General features: G+C 40.2%; 5 protein-coding genes across 5 annotated transcripts in view; 1 reads left to right on the top strand and 4 right to left on the bottom strand.

The window, feature by feature from the left end:
- Positions 1 to 5,016, bottom strand: part of kif13a (kinesin family member 13A) — a 31,617-nt gene extending 26,601 nt beyond the window's left edge. Inside the window, exons 1-2 of the mRNA XM_079560659.1 lie at positions 4,822 to 5,016; positions 4,521 to 4,611 (exon numbers count right to left, since the gene is read on the bottom strand). Of these exons, the coding sequence (XP_079416785.1) occupies positions 4,521 to 4,611; positions 4,822 to 4,876 (146 nt within the window). The 5' untranslated portion in view covers positions 4,877 to 5,016. The remainder of the gene's footprint in view (positions 1 to 4,520; positions 4,612 to 4,821) is intronic.
- Positions 4,877 to 7,320, bottom strand: LOC306966170 (E3 ubiquitin-protein ligase NHLRC1-like). Its single transcript, XM_079560825.1, has 2 exons — positions 5,964 to 7,320; positions 4,877 to 5,195 (listed from the first exon to the last, which is right to left on the bottom strand). The coding sequence occupies exons 1-2, from the start codon at positions 7,142 to 7,144 to the stop codon at positions 5,030 to 5,032; spliced, it is 1,347 nt and encodes a 448-aa protein (XP_079416951.1). The 5' UTR covers positions 7,145 to 7,320; the 3' UTR covers positions 4,877 to 5,029.
- A 466-nt stretch (positions 7,321 to 7,786) lies between these two features.
- ptdss1a (phosphatidylserine synthase 1a) lies at positions 7,787 to 13,294 on the bottom strand. Its single transcript, XM_079560824.1, has 13 exons — positions 12,914 to 13,294; positions 12,405 to 12,496; positions 12,284 to 12,328; positions 12,069 to 12,193; positions 11,835 to 11,993; positions 11,618 to 11,769; positions 11,126 to 11,267; positions 10,478 to 10,590; positions 10,126 to 10,191; positions 9,771 to 9,870; positions 9,583 to 9,651; positions 9,227 to 9,293; positions 7,787 to 9,127 (listed from the first exon to the last, which is right to left on the bottom strand). Exons 1-13 carry the CDS (start codon positions 13,093 to 13,095, stop codon positions 9,045 to 9,047), a joined length of 1,395 nt encoding a protein of 464 aa, XP_079416950.1. The 5' UTR covers positions 13,096 to 13,294; the 3' UTR covers positions 7,787 to 9,044.
- A 2,805-nt stretch (positions 13,295 to 16,099) lies between these two features.
- LOC306966024 (uncharacterized protein) lies at positions 16,100 to 16,965 on the bottom strand (the record flags this gene model as incomplete). The annotated part of the gene is made up of 5 exons (XM_079560658.1): positions 16,738 to 16,965; positions 16,578 to 16,673; positions 16,400 to 16,456; positions 16,190 to 16,294; positions 16,100 to 16,135 (listed from the first exon to the last, which is right to left on the bottom strand). Exons 1-5 carry the CDS (start codon positions 16,900 to 16,902, stop codon positions 16,100 to 16,102), a joined length of 459 nt encoding a protein of 152 aa, XP_079416784.1. The 5' UTR covers positions 16,903 to 16,965.
- Positions 16,966 to 19,471: 2,506 nt separating this feature from the next.
- LOC306966844 (uncharacterized protein) lies at positions 19,472 to 20,552 on the top strand (the record flags this gene model as incomplete). The annotated part of the gene is made up of 5 exons (XM_079561660.1): positions 19,472 to 19,649; positions 19,948 to 20,067; positions 20,144 to 20,200; positions 20,280 to 20,387; positions 20,454 to 20,552. Exons 1-5 carry the CDS (start codon positions 19,479 to 19,481, stop codon positions 20,550 to 20,552), a joined length of 555 nt encoding a protein of 184 aa, XP_079417786.1. The 5' UTR covers positions 19,472 to 19,478.
- Positions 20,553 to 20,692: the final 140 nt, after the last annotated feature.

Raw genomic sequence — 20,692 nt, 5'->3', positions numbered from 1 at the left:
ATTGACCGCACAACACCACAAAAACACATTACAGCAACCCAGCTCAAAACGCTTTCCCCACAAAGCCTTTGCAGAAGGAAAACCAGCATCATCATGAAATATTTGAGTGACTTTTTTTTCTTTTCTCAGAGGAACAGACGACACAGCTGAGGTTAATGAGAGGCAGGCGAACAAAGAGGAAAAAAATAGGCCTGTTCCGGCACTGGATGTAAACAACGTCCCACCCCCAAAACAAAACACAGACCTATCGTCACACAGTGCTTTCTCTGAATATTACAGTGCAGCAAATGAGAGGAGGATGGAGTTGAGAATGAAAACAGCAAGAGGAGCATTCGTCAGGGTGCCTATTGAACGAGACACCGCTGTCTTCGGGCAAAGCTGTGGATAGACACTGACCGAGTCACTGAAACAGGACACAATCTCATCCGCTTCTTAAAATAGGCAAAACATAGCAGCAGGATTAAGGTCTGCCCATAAAATTCATAACACAGATGTGAAACAAACTTGGAGAATGCAGCGTCTCTCCCGGGGGGACAGACGTCAGTGGCGATTCTCTCTTAACTTTTCAAGATGACAATAGCGAAAACAAGATATCACAGCTGAGTGGGAGATAAGCATGAACTTCTTGTGACCATTAGCGATACGGAAGAGATAGGAGCGGAAATTACAGGGTTTGTTCCAGGCGCAATCAGATAAAGGAACACTTGCACGAGACTGCAGCGGGATTGAGAAGTAAGAGGTTTCTGTGACTTGTATCTTAAATGAAGGAGCACAAAGTTAAAGTTGAATTCTATACGTGTAAATTGAGATAGCAGTGCATTAGTGAGACTACACATTCACAGCTAACCTAATCGCCTCACTCTATTGTGTGCTGCTGCCGTCGTGGACGTGCCGGGGCATGATAAAGGTAATACGGCCCGACCGCTTGAGTCCAGGGGTATTTTCTGTCACGATGCCTCACCACTCTGAGCAGCAGACAGCCTCAGGTATGTCTCTGCCCCTCCGCCCCCGTCGCCATTGTCTCTAAACCTCAGCGCCGCTGGCTGACATATGAAAGCCAAACTGGAATCCCAAAGTTTAGTTGCAGTTTAGACCTGATTTAGTCCTATCTTTGTAGTGGTGGATTCAGTGCTGGGGTAGGTCTAGTCTTAGTCTTAGACGTGGCTGAGTCCTTTGTCTCCATTGTCTCTAAACCCCTAAATTGCAGCATGACACTTGAAAGCAAAGCTGCCGTCAATAATCCTCGCTGTGTCTGTCAAATATGAGATTCACTTCAACTGACAGATGAAAGATAACACGTATAGGGAACATGGTCCGGGAAGATTAGGAAACTTAACCAGTCGCCCTCAAGTCACAATCCGCATTAATGCAGACAGAGTATAGTCCATTTCTCAGAGCTGGGGGTTGCTCTGTTGAAAGTGGCAGTCACGAGTTTTGCTTTAATACTTGCTAAGACGAGGCTTAGCAATCAAAAGAAAATCCCTTACATTTCTTGGCATTTGTAACTGAACTGGCTGTGTGGTCCGCTGGAAATGTGTAGTGACATGCTTACTGTACAAAAAAAAAAGAGTTCAAGTTCAAAGTTTCATCAATCAATCATGTGTTACAAAACCTCGAGGCAAGAGTTGAAACCGTTTAAGATCCAACGACAAAAATATCTATTACCGCAGCTCTTTTTTTTTTGCAAACATTCCCACGAGGCGGCTTCCCATGATGGCGGGCGGCCCTCGGAGACATCTTTGGCAGACTAATACTCACTAAATCTGAGGCACTGCCAGCACACAGGAACAGGTGTCAAGGCCCGGTCTAAATGATCAGGGTATTCCCTTCAGCACATCCACCAGCAGCAGAGGAGAAAATTATATGGTTTTAGTAAAACCATGGCAGCCTAAACACAGAGGACTAAATCACCCAGCACCAGCACTGCATCTCAACACATGCAAATATATGTGTATTTCAGAGAGAATAAGCAAAATCTGCAGCTAAAGCAAAAATCTGCAGCTAATGTGCGTTTTCACCCCGAGCACTACTGTATAATTCTCATTCTCTAATATTAAATCACTAAAACCAGCCAAAATCTAAACAAGCTAAAATCTAGAGGAAGCAGCCACTATTTCAAGAGCTGCATGCTGACTCTGTAAGGCATATGGTTCAGCTCTTTTGTAAAGTTTATTCAGATGAGCATGCGATACACTTTCAAAGATTTCTCATTACATTTGTGCCCTTAATTTAAGGCTGTGCAGTGGAGTTTAATCAAAGAGTGAGGGAGTTTTTAATCGACAGGTCTGCAGCCAATCATGTGCCGCAACAGCTCATTGTTTGGAGTTGACTTTGCACTAGTTTGAGGAGTCAAATGGAAACTATTTTGTGAGTGGAGAGCATTCATTGGGTCTTCAAGCTTTTTGAAACCTCTGTGCTGTAATCATAAAGCCTAGCCCTACATTAATTAATACTAAAAAACTTATTATCTACAGATGTGCTTACTATTCTACTGCCTAACTTGAGTTGATAATACAAAACTTAAGGGCTGTGTTTCAAGCAGCTGAATCTCTGAGCTTCACACTATAAGGTCAACATCTAAGTGAAGTTCAGTGCCAGGGCATTGTTAAAATTCCTGTTAAAACTCATGATTCACTGACCTTCACAATGACAGAAACAACATCCTCTGGGTTACCCCACAGTTACAGTCTGACAATCCCTGGTCTCGGTCATGTGGTATGGAAATGTGTTAATTAAGTAAGCTACATTTTTCACTCAAAAGCCTGGAAATAGGTAGCAATGGAAAGGGGAACAAATGGGAACAAAGCCAAGCACCTGGAAGAGACAGCCAAGCAGATGTAGCCAATCTCCAACAGTGGAACCATCACTCACCGCTGTATGTTGCTCCATCATATGGGCATAAAATTAAAGCCATACTGTGCGACATTTTACCCAAGAGATTATTTAAGAAAAAACAAAAGTGTTTATTTCATTACGGGCGGTTTATTGGTAGAAAATACCCCCAAAATCATGTGTCTTAAAGGAACAGGCCACCATTTTTCCATACTGAGAGATGTTCTTACCTGAGCTTAGACGAGTTGATGCGTACCTGTCTGTGAAAGATTAGCATTTAGCCTCTCTTCCTCTCCTCTATGGGGCCAAACGGGGTGAAGTTAGAAGCGGCCAAGCTCTCAATAACACACGAGGAGCGACATGTTTAATTTTGTATAACTATACTTGGATCGTGTAACTACTCACGTAACCGTATTTAAAAAGGGGAAACGTGGAAGGGCTTGGTCGCTTCTAACTTCACCCCTGTTGGCCCCATAGAGGAGAGGAGAGGAGAGGAGAGGAGGAGAGCCTAAATGCTGACAACATCTTTGGTCTTTTTGCGTGCGCTCAGTCAGGAAAAAAGACAGCTCGTCTAAGCTAAGGCAAGAACATATCTCAGTATGGAAAAACGGTGGCCTGTTCCTTTGAGACGGTTCTGCTGCGCTTGTAACATAGCGAAATGTAACTAGAATGCTCTGCTTTAAGGCTGGATTTCACCTTTAGGAAAACTATGTAACTACCTTGAATACACATTAATTCCTACTGTTACATGCATTAGAGCGCGTGTTAAAAGTTTCAACTACACGCCATGGGAAACGCTCGTCCCTGCCACCCATTTGGTTCCTATTAAGCATCTTGCCAGCAACTCAAAACATCTATTACGGCAGATTAGGATGACATAACAACCAACGACTTTCCTTAACAACTCCTTCATTTTGATTTGCGTGCACCCGTGGGTAATCAGGTCAGCTGTCAAACTGTGTGAATCAGAAAACGAGCTGCCAGACTGTGTGCAAAAGTGTAGTAATAAGTGTGCAATAAGTCGAATGGGTGTGGAGATATTCGCAGCCCAGCTATTTCCATGAGTTCACACATTAAAACCATTATTAGACCACATTTTGGCACCACAACACCACCAACTTTTTGTTTGTCTATCTACACAAAGCATGTATTGTAATTGGCGTACTGTCTTTCAGCACTGCAATGGTAGCCACATGCCCTAAAGGTGTCATTACAGGCTCTGCTGCTTATTTATACCTTTCTTTTGCCCGAGGCCCCCACACACCAACCTGTCAAAGTCTCAACCACCTCAACAAGCTTTAAAAACTAAACTACAGGTAGAGGATGTTGAACACTATTATTAGACAGGCTACAAACCTTTGCAAACCTCACCAATATTACATAACAATAGCTCATGTTGCAAGCAGGTGGGTGACTGTCTGGAAGTCTAGGGACCAGCAGTGGATTTGCAACAACACAGGACTTTCTCACAAGTTAATTGATTTGTGATCTTGAGTTTTAACATTGTAATAAATGTTAATAAAAGTTAGAAGCGTTTTTTTCTTCTTCTTATGTTTACATAAACACAGTTCTTCTTCAACTCCTTTGCTCAATTACTTCCACATAATACATTTTCAACATAGTATGGTTTGCTAATCTCAGCCACACACGAATTATTCCACATTGTATGCGTTTTGCAAACTGTTTACCTGTTTTCTCCCTTTCCATTTGATGGTGGCGGGCGTAAAACTGTCTGGTTGTCCTCCATGTCGACGACACATTTCGTATTGAGCTCGATTTCTGCAGGGAGAGGTTTGTTTTGAGTCCAGAAAGGCACAGTGTGTGGGTGTACAACAACAACAAAAAGTTAGACGGGCTAATCTGACCGCGCGTACACTCTTCTGCAATAATACGCAAGTCTACACAGGCGATAACTTCATGAAACTTCAACAAAAGAGCACCAGGGCTTGACTCTGGGTGAGGATTTTTGCAAACAGTGAATGCACTTACCCCTGCGGTTCATGGGCCGGACTCTCACCGCAACTTTTACCTTTGTATCCGACATTTTTGTCCACTTCTTCTCACTCCCACCCTGTCTGTCTATGCGCCCGAGCTATCCAACGTACACTGCCCAAACTGGAGAAGCCGCCGATATCAGACACAAAAAGACCCAGGCGAGCCGAGTCAAACCGATCCGAACGGGGCCCCCAGCTCGACGCTATCGCACGGTGAGTAGTCCATGTTTAGTTTTATATCCATTCCGTGTCGTTTCTTGCGCAGATCCCGTTCTCAAATCCAGCCCCGCACAGCATCCCCACCGCCATCTTCCGCTGGGAGCGTGACTGCTCTCCTCTGGCGGACTGGAGAGAGAGAGAGAGGCGGCCCTGGAGCAGAGGAGCAGAGGGGAGAGAGGGGAGAGAGAGAGGGGAGAGAGGGGCCGGTGCAGGAACAGTCAAGATGACAAGTGGACTCTATTTTCTTTCTCACATTTTTGCCTGACACAACACTTCTCACATTGCGACAGAATAATAGCATCCAGCTAGATTATAAAGAGTAGAATGTATCATGTTGCCCATCAGACTGGCATAAATAAGAGCTAAGAGTTAATTCAGGTGTAGCCATTGTATAAACTTTATTATTATTATCAAACAATAGAAAGCAAAGATTAGGCTTGTTAAACATTTTAGCAGTAGGCATATATGGCCTATAGCCTGTTCATACAGAAGGCTATAGTGAGGGCTTCAATGTGGCCAAAAATAAGGTCTACTCTTAAAAGTAGCTCTTAATTTTCACTTATATTGGGCTTAAATATAAGTCCAGTATAAGTCTAGTAATACAATAATTCTAGAGCGCAAAAATTACTTCCCTTGTACATCCGAAATAATGTCACAATCAGAATGATTTTTATTGCCCTTGTCACTCACTGAAAGGGATCACAAACTTTGGTGAGTGGTGCAATATGAAACACAGATGAACAATACTTAAAAATGGGCATGCAAATATAGAATAAAGGTAGTTGCTTCTGAAATAAACCTTTTATACTGTTATTGACACTTTAACACCATCTACAACGAAACTACACTTGTAGCCTACATTTCCCCTGCAGGTTTCTACATTATATGAAGCCTGCAGCTGACCCTCCAGGTTCTTACATTTCATTATAGATCTTGACCGTATGGTCTCCACTGTCAAGGATGAAGAGTTTGTTGTTTGTAGATGCCAATCCCACTGGGCGGATGAGGCTGACACTAAGTGGAACAGGAACAGTGTTGTGCCAAGGTTTGCCAAGTTTCCAAATCATCCCTTGACTGTTATCAATCACAATCACGTCTCCATTTGTGCCAAATGTCACTGCAGACACATTGATGCATACATTAAACTGCAGATACATGTTAGAGCTGTCATTCTGATACACTATGTGGAAGTCTTTTGTAAAAACTTTCAGTCTTGTATGTTGGTTGCTCCTTCCTGTGAGGTGCTCAACAGTGGCAATGTTTGAAGTCAGTGGGCAGCAGGCCACTGCTTTTGGATTCTCAAGGTCAGAAACAGCCGTGTGACACTGAAAACTGACACTGTTACAATAGTCCACAGTTAAATGGAAAAGTGAGCCAGCCAGGACATCAGACACAAGGATGTTTCCATTGCTGTCTGTGTCCACACCCCAGGGAAGCTGAAACGAAGCCCTTATGGTAACGATATGAGTGCCTCTGGATGTATAAATCTTCACCGCCCTATCTCCTCCATCTGTTACAACCACATGACCCAGAGGGCACACAGCTACATCCAGTGGGTAACAGATTTCTCCAGTGGCATGTCCTTTATTCCCAAAGCTGTTCAGCATTTTTCCCTTTGAGCTTACCACTACAACCCTATGGTCTTCATCATGCACAATTACTATTGTTCCCGAAGACCCCAAAACTGCCAAGCCCACAGGGTTAACCAGAGTGCCCCAGCCTCCCAACGAGGCAGAGAGATGTGGGTGTGTTGATCCTCTGTCCAGGCTGAGGCTCTGGTCTACACTAGGTGATGGTACAGCACACCTGGACTCATGAGACATCAGCAGGTCCTGAAGGTCAGTGAGAGCCAGGCAGTTGGAGGTGTGGTCAACACTGCACAGCTGTCTACAAAAGGGGCACTCCAGTTTCCTGAGGAGAGGGTGGGACAGGGCTGTAACACATTCCTGACATAGGACGTGGCCACACAGAAGGTTCTGGGGTCTGCAGTCTTCTGTGAACTCTTTAAAGCAGACTTTACACTCCAAGAGGTTCATCTGGATGTCCTTGATAAAATCAAGTCTCCAGCCTTGACTCGTGAAATCGTGATTCTCAGCCATGATTCAGGTATCCGATGATCTGTCAAAAGAGGCGCAAGCTTCAAAAGAGAAAGAGAAAAACATTAGAATGCAGTCGGTGGCTAACATAGGCAAACACAAGTATGGAGCACATCCACTCTGCTGCTCTGCTGAAGGCCCGAGCTGTCACATGACACCAACACTCTCTGCTGCCCTCATCTGGTCTTTTATTTTAGTGACAGGTCACAATAATGTGCAATACAAAATTTTGACAAAGTAATATAGAACTTTAATTGCTGTGTAAATTAGAGCCTGACCTTTGAACATGTTGCAACTTCTTCATATTGATTTCTGATGATGAGACCGCTGGCAAGAGATCAAGAGTACATGAAGTTTTAAACTCATCAAAAAATAATTGATCTTAGGGCCCATGAAGAGGCAGTTATCTTGGTCTATTCAGTCCCGTGATGTGCACACAGAGTGAAATGTGAGCTCAGAGGGGCAGTGCTCAAAACAGCCAAGCTGCAGTCCATGTGCTCTTGAGGGGCAAGCAAGGTGATTCGTGGTCTCATGTGTTTGGCAACGATCTGCTATAGACTGATATTTCCTATGACAGACGAATACAAGGGATTCAAGTGAACTGGCCTATGAAATCAGTTAAATAAATCAAGAGATGATAGAAAACATTTAAATGTTTTAATATTTCACAGTAAACGGGTAAGTCAAATGAACAGATTTGTTATGGCAAATGACACTTGAAATCTACTGACAATAATGTACCATTGCAGCTTTGCCATAAACCGACGGCAGACTCAGGATTGTCTAGGTCATGGATAAAGATGTAAGTAAACCAAATAAAAAGACAAACATTTGATGAAAACGCTTTAGTTATGATGTATTACAAAGACTGCAGTTCGGGGTACAAAAGGTTCTCAGGTAAGGCAGTAAGTGTGAAATGGCAGGACACTGGAGAGCAATACTGTGATAAATGAATGAATAATATCAGATCCTCTAAAGGTGTATGTATCGTTCATCACTAAATACTTCGACAGACATGCAAATGAATCAATACTCAACGAGCACTGAATATACAGTAGAGAAACAATGTCTTCTTTAAGCAAAAGGGTTATTATGTGTCCAGTTAAATTATAGCAGCAACAGACAGGACAGGGCGGGTAAAATCAAAGGAAACAATGAAGTAGAAAATACTTAAAACATACAAATGTACAGTATTTTCACAGAAAGATATTAAAAGTGCTTCAACTGTGTGTTCTTTGTGTTTGGTTTCAGTAAAAAACAACTTAGTCATCCTTAGTTCAGTCAATAATTTGTACGGCACTCTTATAAGCACCAAACACGTTTAAATATGTACATGTAACTTGACATGTTAACAATAGAAAATAGTAGCGACAAGCATAATAAATTACATGGACACTCTGATGGTAAACTTTAACTTTTCATTCTCTATAATGTTATGTTTGTTTGAGTGTCTAAATTACAGTATTTATTTAATAACCTACAATATTCATGCGCTTACTGTAAAACTAACCAATTCCAACCTCATTCTTGATCAATATACAGTTCAAATTGGTTAGCGTGCAATTCAAGTCCCTCAAAAACACAGAAATTAAATGTGCAGGTACAACACTCTTTCAGACAGACACGCACACAAAGTGAAAGATGGTATAGGAGGATTCCTGACAACCTAGACCTTGTTCCTCCATGTGGTCCATGCCTCTGTGCTTTGCAATAAACACAGCATGGACCTTTTTGACCACTTGTGTCGCCACCATCAGGACTTTTTAAAATGTGTGGCTCTGTGGACTTCATGTACACCTGGATTAGTAGGTAGGTTCAACATTTTACTTCTAGGTCTTTACTGCGTGCTTCTCAGGGCAGGTTCAGGTGTAAACTCTAACATTTTGGTACCAACTGCGCACTTCTATGGGCTGTCAAGGCCGTTGGTCTCTCCTTTGTCGAACTTCCTCTGTCTGGTTGTGCAATCGCCCTGCTCATATGGTTCTCCTGCAGAAGATATTTTCATGAATATTTTAATATAGGTTAAATGCTTTACATAAATGCGTGCGCCATTGTAAGGACAAACTAAGTACAATAATACTGTACCTTTGAACTCTACTGATTCATTTTCTGGAGAATCTGGGAAGCAACTGTCATCAAAGTCTGAGAGACTCTGGAAAAAAGGGACAAATGCAGCAAATTAGCTTTGGCTATAAGCATTATGAGGCACACATCAGACTTCTGTTACAGTTTGTTTATGTTTTATGTTCTGTCCCTATCAAATTGACCAAATATATACGTATAAAACAGGTCACACATCTACAGTAGAAAGTGCATGTATGATTTCATTTTCATCATGACCAATTTAAACAGGCAATCAAGTGACATGGCACCAAAAGGTTTCTATAATTTGTTATTTGTTAATATATTTCTATTACTATAATAATAATAATACCACAGACCTTTCCTTTTGGCCCATAGTTTTCAGCATACCAGACCATCCCATAGAGACATAAGAATGTAATGAATGCCTGAAATTAGATACAAATTGTCACGTTACTTTGCACATCTTCCTCTTCATAAACCGATTAAAAGTGTGTAGAGTTAATTTATAAACTTGTGTTATACTTATTACTAAATGTTATCTTACCAAACACAACAGCCACAAGATTACGTAGAGGATTTGCGTCTTGGAGAACAGGTCTTGTCCAAATTTAATACATGCTAGAGCCTCCAGAAAAGCTATTGCCCTGAATAGAAAAAAACAAAACAAGGAAGATTACATACATCTCTATGTTCAATCAGCAGAGCACTGAATGTAAGACTACTGTAAAGTCCTGAGGTGGATTTTTACTGCCTGATAAATAAAGTTTAATATAGTTACATTGTCATTTTTCTGACAGCTTAATCTCTCGTTTCCAGGTTAATCTCTTTTAGACACAAGAGACACGAGCCTGACCTACACAGTAAATATTTTCAAATGTCAAATGGCAGAGGTTACTTACCCAAACACCCAGCACTGTGTTCCAACTCTCTTGCACTGCGTGTCCGTAAGGTATGCATAATACTGCCTGAGACAAGTTTAGAAACATGAATTAATCAAAGTGAAACAGTGTAGGTTCTCAGTCACCCAGGCAGCTAATCCAATCTTTTAACTCAAAACTAAAAAACTGGACTTAAATTTAGATGAGAAGCAGGTTTTTCACATTCCTTCTAAGTGGCTAAAATAAAGAAACTCTCTAGACGGGGAGTGAAACGCTCATTTCAATGTAAGTCCAGTTGTTTTATACTAAGTTAGAAGATGGAATTAATTACGAGGAAGCTTGTTCAGGATATTCATAAAGATTTGTTCTTTACCTTACTGTTGGAGCTGTGATGATGCCAACAAACAGAATTCGGCACCAGCTGAGAGCGTGGCTTGCAGGAAAGACAAAAATGTGCTTCAAGAAGAACGTGTTCAACTCTGTTAGCTATGGAGAAAAAAAAAAAAAAAACATTAACAAAGTGCTTCTTTTTTCCATATTTAATAATTTTTTTACTGTGATAAAAATGTTGCCACTGTTCTATGTTTGAAACTATCTTGTCACAGGCTTTTATGATTATTATTATATTATATAATATTTTAGATTAAAGAGCGGAATAGGCTTAGATGCTCATCCATAAAGTTATTACTTAGTATAAAAACACTAAAATTGCTCTTCTGTGTATTGGCTAAAAAGCTGCTTTGAAGCACTCTTGTATACTAGTCAGTTACGATTATGACAAGCTCAATTACATTTAAAAAATAATAAAAATGTATTTTGATCCACCTTTGCATGTGTAATTTGGGGTTTTGTGGCACAGACACTAAGGCAATGTCTCATTCTACAAGTCTGTCCGCGGTTTTAGATTTTAACATCAGGCAATTAGATTAGCCCGAACTTAGCACACGTAATACAGAGGATGATCTTCTGCTTAAGTCACCCAGAGAAGGTTTCAGAGGATTTAGACTAATCTCAGACCCACCTGCCAGATAATCATGAAGAGATAGACACCCATCATACGTTGGACGGAAGACTTGGGGTCAAGCCAGCGCACATATGTCCAGCTGGCAGGGGTGAACTGCAACGCTGCTCTTTTAATTTTTCCTGTGGTGGTGTGAATATCCCTGAATGAGAAAAAAACAAGTAGACAATGTCATGTAGTACGTAGATATACTGGCGCAGTGGCCAGTCGGTTAAGGCTCGTGCTTCACAGCTAGAAGGTCCTGGGTTTGATCCCCGGCCGGACAGTCTGTGTAAGCCCTACCATTAATAACGTGCACAACAGGCCAGGGTGAATGAGAGTGTGTTTGAGAGGGCGTGTGTGGAACAATGGATGCAAATTAGAGTGGTGTGGCATGTCCATTAACAAGCACTATCCCAAGCCAGTAAACCAATAAGGATACTGTATTAGAATACTTCTTAAATACTGCTTTTATATATATATTTTTAAAGTTATTTGTTTTATGTGACATACTTGATACTAGCCCAGTGGTAGGTCCTCATCTCTAAAAAGCGGCACACAGTCATCCCGAGCCAAATGCCACCTCCATTACAAAGCAGAATGTCCAGAATGACCTGGTCCCACCAGCACTCGGCAAAATTAGGCAGAAGATGCATGAAAAAAAGCTGTGGGGAAAAGACCTCATGAGTCTTGTGAAAATTGAATAAAGCAAAAAAATTAAAAAAAATACCTCAGTGAGTTCCCAGGTAATGCTAATGGTCCAACAGAGTCCATAGCTTCGAATGAGGAGGGCCTTCATGCCCCAGCCCCAGAAATGGCTGAATGCAAAGATGTCAAAATGACTTAGGATCCTCTCCCAAGTAATAACATGGCAATTCACAGCATAATCCTGCAGAAGAAAACATTTTCAATCTTTAATTTATGAGACAAAAGAACAGAAATGAAACTCAAAGCATTTACAAACCATTATGTCGGCTTCTCTCTTTGCATAGCGCAAGTTTGGATCCAGCCAGTACATGAGCTGCTTCACCTGCTGCCAGTTGAGGAAAATGATAAAAACCAGGAACAAGAAGTAGAGGACACTCAGACCTAGATTATCAGGAAGGAAACACCAGAGGATAAAGACCAATACATTAAAAAAAATCATGTTTTTGTTTTAAAATAGTGTGCCATACTCACCAAACACTATTCGCCATATCGCAGGATGTGGTCTAGTAAATGGACCTGGAATTACACACATATAATTATGGCACACATGTGTTATGACAAACATATGCTCAGTATTCATCCTCATATTTACCATTAGGAAAAGCCAAAACACTGATGACTAGGAAAAATGAGATGACCAGGATGAGCCCCACCCAGACATTATTGTCAGGATTCCCATCATCTCTGCAAATACACAGGAAAACAATGCCATTGAAAGCTGAGCCAAACAGTATGTTATAGGACACCAGTCAAACAACACCTTCAACTGTACTATTTGCACAGCGTCATGTAGGTGTCAGCCATAGTTCTCAAATGACATGCAAAGGTATGCATATGTCACATGAAACTGTATACTATTTTCCATTAAACTTCAGCCACAGAACAAAACTAAATTTCACAACAGGCGACCACTTGCTGTGAAAGATTAACCTAGTCTTCTTAAGTGAGGCTAATCCTATTACAGCCGGGCGGGTTTGAGTGAGTAAAAGTCATGAGGAGCTACAGCTAGCTAACCTTCCTGTGTACATTTGGTGTCAGAGCATCACTAACAGTTAGCCGAGGCTGAGCTAACGAGGCTAACGCTAGCTGCGAAACACTCACCGCGTGAAGGCGAAATACATTAAACTGAGCACGGTGCATGTCAGCAGCGTTATCGTGTGGGGTTTGTAGAAAAAGTCGAGGGTGATATCTTCCACCTGCTGCTCGTTTATCATGCGAAAATGCATTCTGTAATTCACATCATCTTTGCTGAGGGTATGGGAGCCCCTGTACGCAGTCGCCATCGGGACACGGGCAGGGAGCGGAGACGGAGAGAAATCCTCATCAGCGACCCAGTCATACGTAATCTGAATTTGCACAGTCTTCAATCACATCACAAAGGAAAAGACTGCACAGCGGGGCAGTGTGAGCAGTACAGGGTTAAAAGAGAGCGCCGACAGTTTTAATAGAAAGTTACATATCCTGGTTGTGATTGGTGTGAAGCGATTTTAGGGAGTGTCCCAAAGCGGAAGACTTGTCCCACTAAAGATGATCATGTGCCGCTTGTTGTGAGGCATGACCTCCGCAAGGACTTTTAACCCAGCTCAAAAGGAGGCGTGGGGGGCTTTTAATCGGCCTGATAAAGCACATCTCATAGCGGCTACAACAGTGGTCACGCTGGACTGTGAAGTTTGTGTCCAGTCCACCTCATTCAGTCCATTACTACAGCCTGTACTGTCATTTCGTCTCCCTCTTGTGGCCATGTATTTTCAGTGTTTTCTTTTTCTTTTGTAAAATAACATAATCACCATTCAGGCCATAGTATAGGCGTATAGGGTTAATTTGCTATTTTTTCACACACACATTACACGTTATGTCAAGATAATTAAATGTTAAAGGTGCATTATGCAACTTTTTATGCAAAAAAGAGGTTAGTATAGTGACCCAGTGGCTGGGTAATATTTGATATGTTGATATTTGCGTGTACATGTATGTTCAAATAACAACCTTTATTCACATAAAAAGGGGCATAATGCACCTTTAAAGGCACACTGCGTAACATTTTAGATTATACACAAAACACGCTCCAACTGACCAGCTAGAGACAGATAATGCTGTTTTTGCAGTGTGTAATTAAACAATGGATTTGGATGAGGACCTAACCCATTTAAATGTCACATTTGGTTGTCTTTAGTCAACATCTCCATGGAGACGAGCTGGAGACGTCCCCCCTCCCAGAAAAGTTACAGTCAAGTCTTAGGAGAGGTGAGCCGTTAACAACAAAAACAAATGTTTGTTTGGTCAATTTTAGGCATTTTTCACCCGTGAAAATAACTGCACAAAATAAAAGGCTTGTATGTTTTTTTTTAAATATTTATTGGGTAAAATGTTACATGGTGTGGCTTTAAGATATGGATCACATTATTTCATGACACAAAATGATGATGAGTAATTCATGATACCAATCTTGTTTCCATATCACATTATTTCATAATAACTTGAATGTAATAACGTGATAATTTCATATCATGAAATAACAATTGATAACTTGTACGAACATGAAATTATCTTGAAATAACGTGATGCCAACAAAAAAATGACATATGCCTGGTGTTCATATCCTGTGACTCTTCAACATTTCACACCAAGTTTTATCTGATTGTCTAAGTGTGAACTACGTTTAAAACTGCCCATGCATGTTTTTTAATCTTTATTTTACATTCATCAGAGGCATATGGAGAAGGGAAAATTACAAGTAAATGCAAGAAAACAAGCCCTGTAATAATAATAATACACTTCGGGGGTCATTTACTAAGCGTTTGCTCACGTGCAAAATGGGCAGCCCATGCAAAAGTGAAGCAGCAGCAGAGTTATTTGTGTATTGTTTCATCACAAAGCATTTTCTTATTTACACATAAGATTCGTGGCCCCATTTTTGTGTTTCAAATGTTAAATGAGGTGCAGCATGCCCATAAAATAGCATATATTTTTCAGCTTGCACTTGCTTTTTAGCTCCTCTCTTCTTTTTTTTCCATTTTTTTTCCTTTTTTTTATTATTCTTATTCATTCAACATAAAAGCACAAGATGCACTTACAGGTACACTTACAGCTCCTCTCTTTATAAATGACCCCCTTACATTTGCAAAAGTTTGTTTACTTTTTGTGCAAAGTTTTAAATTGTCAAGACAATGAAGAAACATCTTTTAGACATTGGTTCAGTAAGATTGGGCTATATTTTCTTCAGTCTTTTTGCTTGAGTAGTATGGCCGGCTGCAGGAGGGAAGAGTGAATATATTAAAATGATTTCTCTTTAAACAGAAGCTGCTCAGGCACAAAGAGAAGGTCATACCAGGCTGTTGAAGCTTTCTCGGCACACGGCTTTGCTCAACCAATACATCAGGAAAATGGCTGCTCCGTCTTCCACAGTGAGAAGACCCAAGATCAGACCATTCACTCCTTTGAGTAGCTTTGCAAGGACATTGAGGAAGAGTAAGTCAGTCTTTCAAGTTATTACTATATATGAGATAAAGAATTATATCTTTTAATGTCAGTGCAACCATACTGTACATAAGGGCCCTGAGTCCCTTGGAAAATGTACCTCGCTGTTAAACCTTTTGTGACTTTTTTCATAAAATTGCTACTTTGCTGGTCTGAAATTATGATTAATACTTACCACCAAACTACGCAATAATGAGAAAACGTTGAAAACCTTTACCAGTAACTTTACGTATGTGTATGACAATATGAGCTGCAAAGGGTTAAAAAAAATAAAAAATGACACATTATTTCACACTGGAAACATGCTTCAGGGAATAATGGCTTTATGTTTTCTTCAGTATTTATTGCTCAATGCAAAATTCTTTGCAAAAATATCCTCATTGTGACAAACCTACAGTATATCACTGGTTACTACAAATTTGGTGTTGCAGTTTTGTGAACCGATTTAGGACAGTTTTGATCACATTTGTTTTGCTCAATCGGGTCAATTTTTTACCCCTCAGGTAAAACATTTTTTGCCAAAGGGTATTCGGGTTGGTTGTATCATAATTAGCATTTTTGAATATATTTTGGTACAAAGCAGCACTTTTATTATTTGATCACAAAAAATGTAGTTGAAAGCGGCCCCTTGGCTGGGACTGGTTGTGACATCCAATACGATTGGTTTTAACAGTATAACATAATTAAGAGTGGTGCGCACTGAATGGGTGCTGCTGCCGGATGCTCTCTCATCGAATGCAATTTCTCCATCTGTGAGATCAATAAAGTACCATCTTATCTTATCTTATCTTAATGTAAAATTAATGTGCCTCATGGAATACAGAGAAATCCACTAAGCACAAAAACCTGCCATGATACAGAAAAATAGTGTTTCATTGATCATTAATATTTGAATGTTACCTTTGTTGCCTCTGCATGGGATTGGAGAAACCAAATGATGCACATAGAACAAGCCGCAATCGACCAGAGGAAGCTCACAATGTTCAGAAAGAAGGACAGCTTTGTCTAAAATAGAAAAACACAAAAACATTAAAATCATAAGGATAAGTTAATTTGTGTTAAATACTTAATATACAAATAAGGCAGGATTTTTCTCAATAGTCAACGTACCACCAACATGTTTGGAAACTGTCCAGCAGTGAATGAGAGCATGCCACAGACCACAAACTACAATATAAAACATAAGACAAGCTGTTATGTGCAAAAAGCTATAACATTAGCTAAATACATAACATCGGTTAGCACATAACCCTACAACAAATTAAAAGTTATATTGATTTTACTTTACCACAACACTTGGAATGGTGGCTGCAAAGATGAGCGTGTCTCTATTGAAGACTAAACCCAAAGTCAGAAGGAACACTCCAGTGATGGCTTGAGCCGCCTAAAATAAAACTTACATTATTTTCTTTTGAATAGATTCATAGATCAAAATAAAATGAACATACCCCAAGAGGTTTAGCCTTTCCCTTCTGGGCAAAAACCTTGTAGGCATCTTTGAACACGCAATAGAACTTCTCAGGCATAAGCTGCCCATCTCTGGCATCTTTTAAGCTTCCAATGGGAATAGTAATGACCATTGAATCGTCGCATACAAACGTTTTTTTCTTCATGGTTGGAAAATGTTGTTTAGCGCGTGTCGAATTTGACGCAGGTGTAAAATAATGTTTCTGACAAATGAGGCCATGAAGGAAGTGACCAGCCACAACAGCTTTGCCTTTTCACTTTGGTCTCTCTCTCTCTTTCACGCAGATGCAGAAACATAACATTTTATGTGCACATTAACATGATATTTAACAAAAAAAAATATTTATGCATTAAATTTAAATATGTATCGTGAGAAATGTGCTTTGGAAATACCAAATACACAATTATACGTTGTAAGAAAAATGGCAATAAAGAATGAATATTGTTAAAACCACTGTCAAAGAGGAAGTTGAGGTGTGACATCTTTCAGATTAGCAGCGGTGAAGAGCTGCTTTTTAAACTCAGGTCTATCCAAAAAATACACAGATAGACAAACTGCTCAGGTAAGACTTTGCTTCTATATTTGAAACAATTTTGCTGTAAAATAGTGTTTTAGATTTTGTGTTTGTTTTTTTGATTAGTAGATATAAGCGAATAAAAGTAATATTTGAACAAATAAAAGTGGTGTCAAATTTAAAGAGAATTACAATCAAATCAGTTATGGCAATATAAGCTGTAAACATCCCAATGTACTGTGAAAACCCTGTAATATGAACATTAAAAACGTGTTTATTTATCATCTACTTTTCACGGCTGGAGGCGTGAAAGTAGATGATACTTTCTTCCGTCTAGATGATAGACGGAAGAAATGTCCGTCTACTTTGAGCTGTAACTTAGCAATTTTGCAGTGTAATCAGGTTTCTTCATCGTCATTCAGCTTGTCAGAGATGAAAACTGAATTACAGTGCCTCTCGTAAGTATTCATACACCTTGAACCTTTGCACATTTGTTCATGTTTACAACCCTAAACATAAAGATTTTATTTAGATTTTTTTACTGAACGTTCACACACAAGTAACAGACAACTGTGAAGTGAAAGCAAAATGATACATGATTCCGTTATTTTTCAAAAAATAAAAAAGTGAAAAGTGGGGCGTGCATAAGTATTCATACAGCATTTTCTGAGTGCATTAAATTGCCTTTATAACATTCCTAATGACTCCAGAATGTTCACTCCTTGGCCTAACCATTAAATAGAGGCCATCTGTGTGTAATCTACTCTCGGTATAATTTCAGCTGTTCTTTTAGGCCCTCAGAGCTATGGTCAGAGTGTATTGGTCACTGAACAACATCATGAAGGTCAAGGAGCACCAGAGAGGTCAGGGATAAAGCTGTGGAGAAGTTTAAAGCAGCGTTAAGTTATACAAAGATTTCCCAAGATTTAAACATCTCCACTGTTCAATCCATCATTCAGAAATGGAAAGAGTAAAGCACCACTGCAGACTTACCAAGACACGGCTGTTCACGTAAACTAACAAACTGAACAAGGAGAGCACTGGTAAGAAATACAACCAAGTGCCCCAAGATAACTCTGGAGGAGCTGTGAAGTCCTGCCGCTGAGCTGGGGGAATCTGTATATGGGACAACTATAAGTCATACTCTACACAAATCTGGCCTTCTTGGACGAGTGGAAGAAGAAAGCCATTATTGAAAGGAGGCCATAAGAAATCCCGTTTGAAGTTTGCTAGAATTCATAGTATTCATAGAATTCCACAGCTCCATGTGGAAGAAGGAGCTTTGGTCAGATGAGACAAAAATGTATCTTTTTGGCCCAAATGCAAAACGTTAAGTATGGAGCAAACCTGACACTGCTCATCGTCCTGAGTGCACCATCCCCAGTGTCAAATATGGGGGGTGAGCATCATGCTGTGGGGCTGCTTTTCCTCAGTGGGGACTGGGGAGGTTGTAAGAATAGTTTTGAAGATGGATGGAGCCAAATACATAGACATTTTGGAGGAAAACCTGCTGGAGTCAGCAAGAGAACTGAGGCTGGGGCGGAGATTCACCTTCCAGCAGGACAATGACCCTAAACACAAAGCTAAATCTACAATGGAATGGTTCAATAAAAACATATTAATGTGTTAGAATGGCCCAGTCAAAGTCCTGACCTAAATCCTATTGAAAATCTGTGGAATAATCTGAAAACTGCTGTTCACAAACGTTCTCCTTCTAATGTGACAGAGCTTGAGTTGTATTGTAAAGATGAATGGGCTAAAATGTCAGTCTCTAAATGTGCAAATCTTGTAGAGTCATACCCCAGAAGACTTATTGCTGTTATTGCAGCAAAAGGGGGTTCCACAAAGTATTCATGCATGCTGTATGAATACTTATGCACGCTCCACTTTTCACTTTTCTACTTTTTGAAAAATAACAGAATCATGTATCAATTTGCTTTCACTTCACAGTTGTATGTTACTTGTGTGTGAATGTTCAGTAAAAAAAATCAAAATAAAATCTTTATGTTTAGGGTTGTAAACATGAAAAAATGTGCAAAAGTTCAAGGTGTATGAATACTTTCGAGAGGCACTGTATATTATGACAATGTATCAATCGCTGTCAAGAATCTTTAAAACCCATTGATTTAGCTCATAATGAACGTAATCTGTTTTTCTTCTGGTGTAACGGGAACCATGACATAAATGATCTTACTCAGATTTCCAGCATGGCCAGAGCGAACGTTGACCTGAACATTGATGTGATGGAGGAGCTGCCGCTGAATGTGGTTCGGAGGCGAGAGGCGGTGGTCCAACGGCGGTACGAGGCCTTGGAGCTTCTCCCCAACAACAAGAGACCCCTGCATGACCTGCTGCGGAAACAACCGGCTGTGCTCGGGGTAAGAACATTCCTCAACAGCAGACCCAAGTCAAAAATATGGCAAATTATCACTGTATGTAAATATTCGTACAATTTCATAACGTCACATGATAATTAAAAAGTGAAAGGGCTTATCGGAGAGTGACATATTTTTAAGAAGATTGCTACTAATTTAACATTCATATGGGATTATGTATTGAATTATGTAGCTGAGCAGTTAAAATATATTTCTTTTACTTTGAGTTGAGATTTTCACACCTCTCACATTTAAGAATATAGCTTTTTAAATTGTCCTTGTATTGTGTATTTTGGACCAGTCTCTGCAGATGGTGAGCGGTCTCCTCAGTGTAGGAGTGGGAATCGTCTTCGCTGTGTCTCTAGATATGGGCGAGACGCTCTTCACTCTGTTCAGGGTGCCGCAGATGACGGGCATGCTGGTAAAATAACTCCTCTCTGTTAATTAATGTGCTTAAAAGACTAGATGTCTCAAAGTAAGACCATCCTCTTTTTCAGTTTGTAATTGCGGGTCTCGTCTCAAACATGCTGTTCAAATATCCTGAGTTACTGTCTGTAAGTAGTGCATATACAGGTACATAACACCACTGCTGATTCATACATGTGCTGTCCTTAATCCTCTTTTTGTTTTCAGGTGTCTCTCATGCTCAACTGTGCCTGCCTTTGTGTAGCTTTTGTTTCAGCACCTTTGATTATTGTGGATTTGACAAAGTGGGATCCAAAAGATATAGACATTCTAAAGGTATGACGCTTAATTGTAAGTGGTTTTAATCAAAATCAACTACATCAAATTATTGTTTGTTTTCAGGTCGAGTTGTTTGAGCTGTGCAAACTGGCGCTCGAGTCGTGCCTCTCAGCCGTCCTCTGCTTCTGGTTTGTGAAAGAGAAGCGAAAGTATTCGATATAAATACAGTGGACTGATGAAGTGTTCAGGCCACCATGAATAACTTCTATTGTGTTACTTTGTTGTTTGATGGAGAAATTCTATACAGTTATTTTCAATACGTAAAGCTTCTGCTAGTTCTAATAATTAACCCAACAATAATA

The sequence above is a fragment of the Gobius niger genome, assembly GCF_951799975.1.
Source record: "Gobius niger genome assembly, chromosome: 8".
Classification (NCBI taxonomy): Eukaryota; Metazoa; Chordata; class Actinopteri; order Gobiiformes; family Gobiidae; genus Gobius; species Gobius niger.
The sequence above is the reverse complement of the archived record's forward strand: the minus strand, read 5'-3'. Positions and strand labels throughout refer to the sequence as shown.

What these genes read in the sequence shown, in the direction of transcription:
- LOC306966170 (XM_079560825.1), bottom strand. Translation starts at nt 7,144, where the DNA reads ATGGCTGAGAATCACGATTTCACGAGTCAAGGCTGGAGACTTGATTTT. An exon ending in GTCAAGATCTATAATGAAAT is followed by an intron (nt 5,196 to 5,963) that starts GTAAGAACCTGG and finishes CCTCTGCTCCAG; the next exon opens with GGCCGCCTCTCTCTCTCTCT.
- ptdss1a (XM_079560824.1), bottom strand. Translation starts at nt 13,095, where the DNA reads ATGGCGACTGCGTACAGGGGCTCCCATACCCTCAGCAAAGATGATGTG. An exon ending in TCTTGTGGCTGTTGTGTTTG is followed by an intron (nt 9,652 to 9,770) that starts GTAAGATAACAT and finishes ATCTAATTTCAG; the next exon opens with GCATTCATTACATTCTTATG. An exon ending in ACTATGGGCCAAAAGGAAAG is followed by an intron (nt 9,294 to 9,582) that starts GTCTGTGGTATT and finishes CCTTTTTTCCAG; the next exon opens with AGTCTCTCAGACTTTGATGA.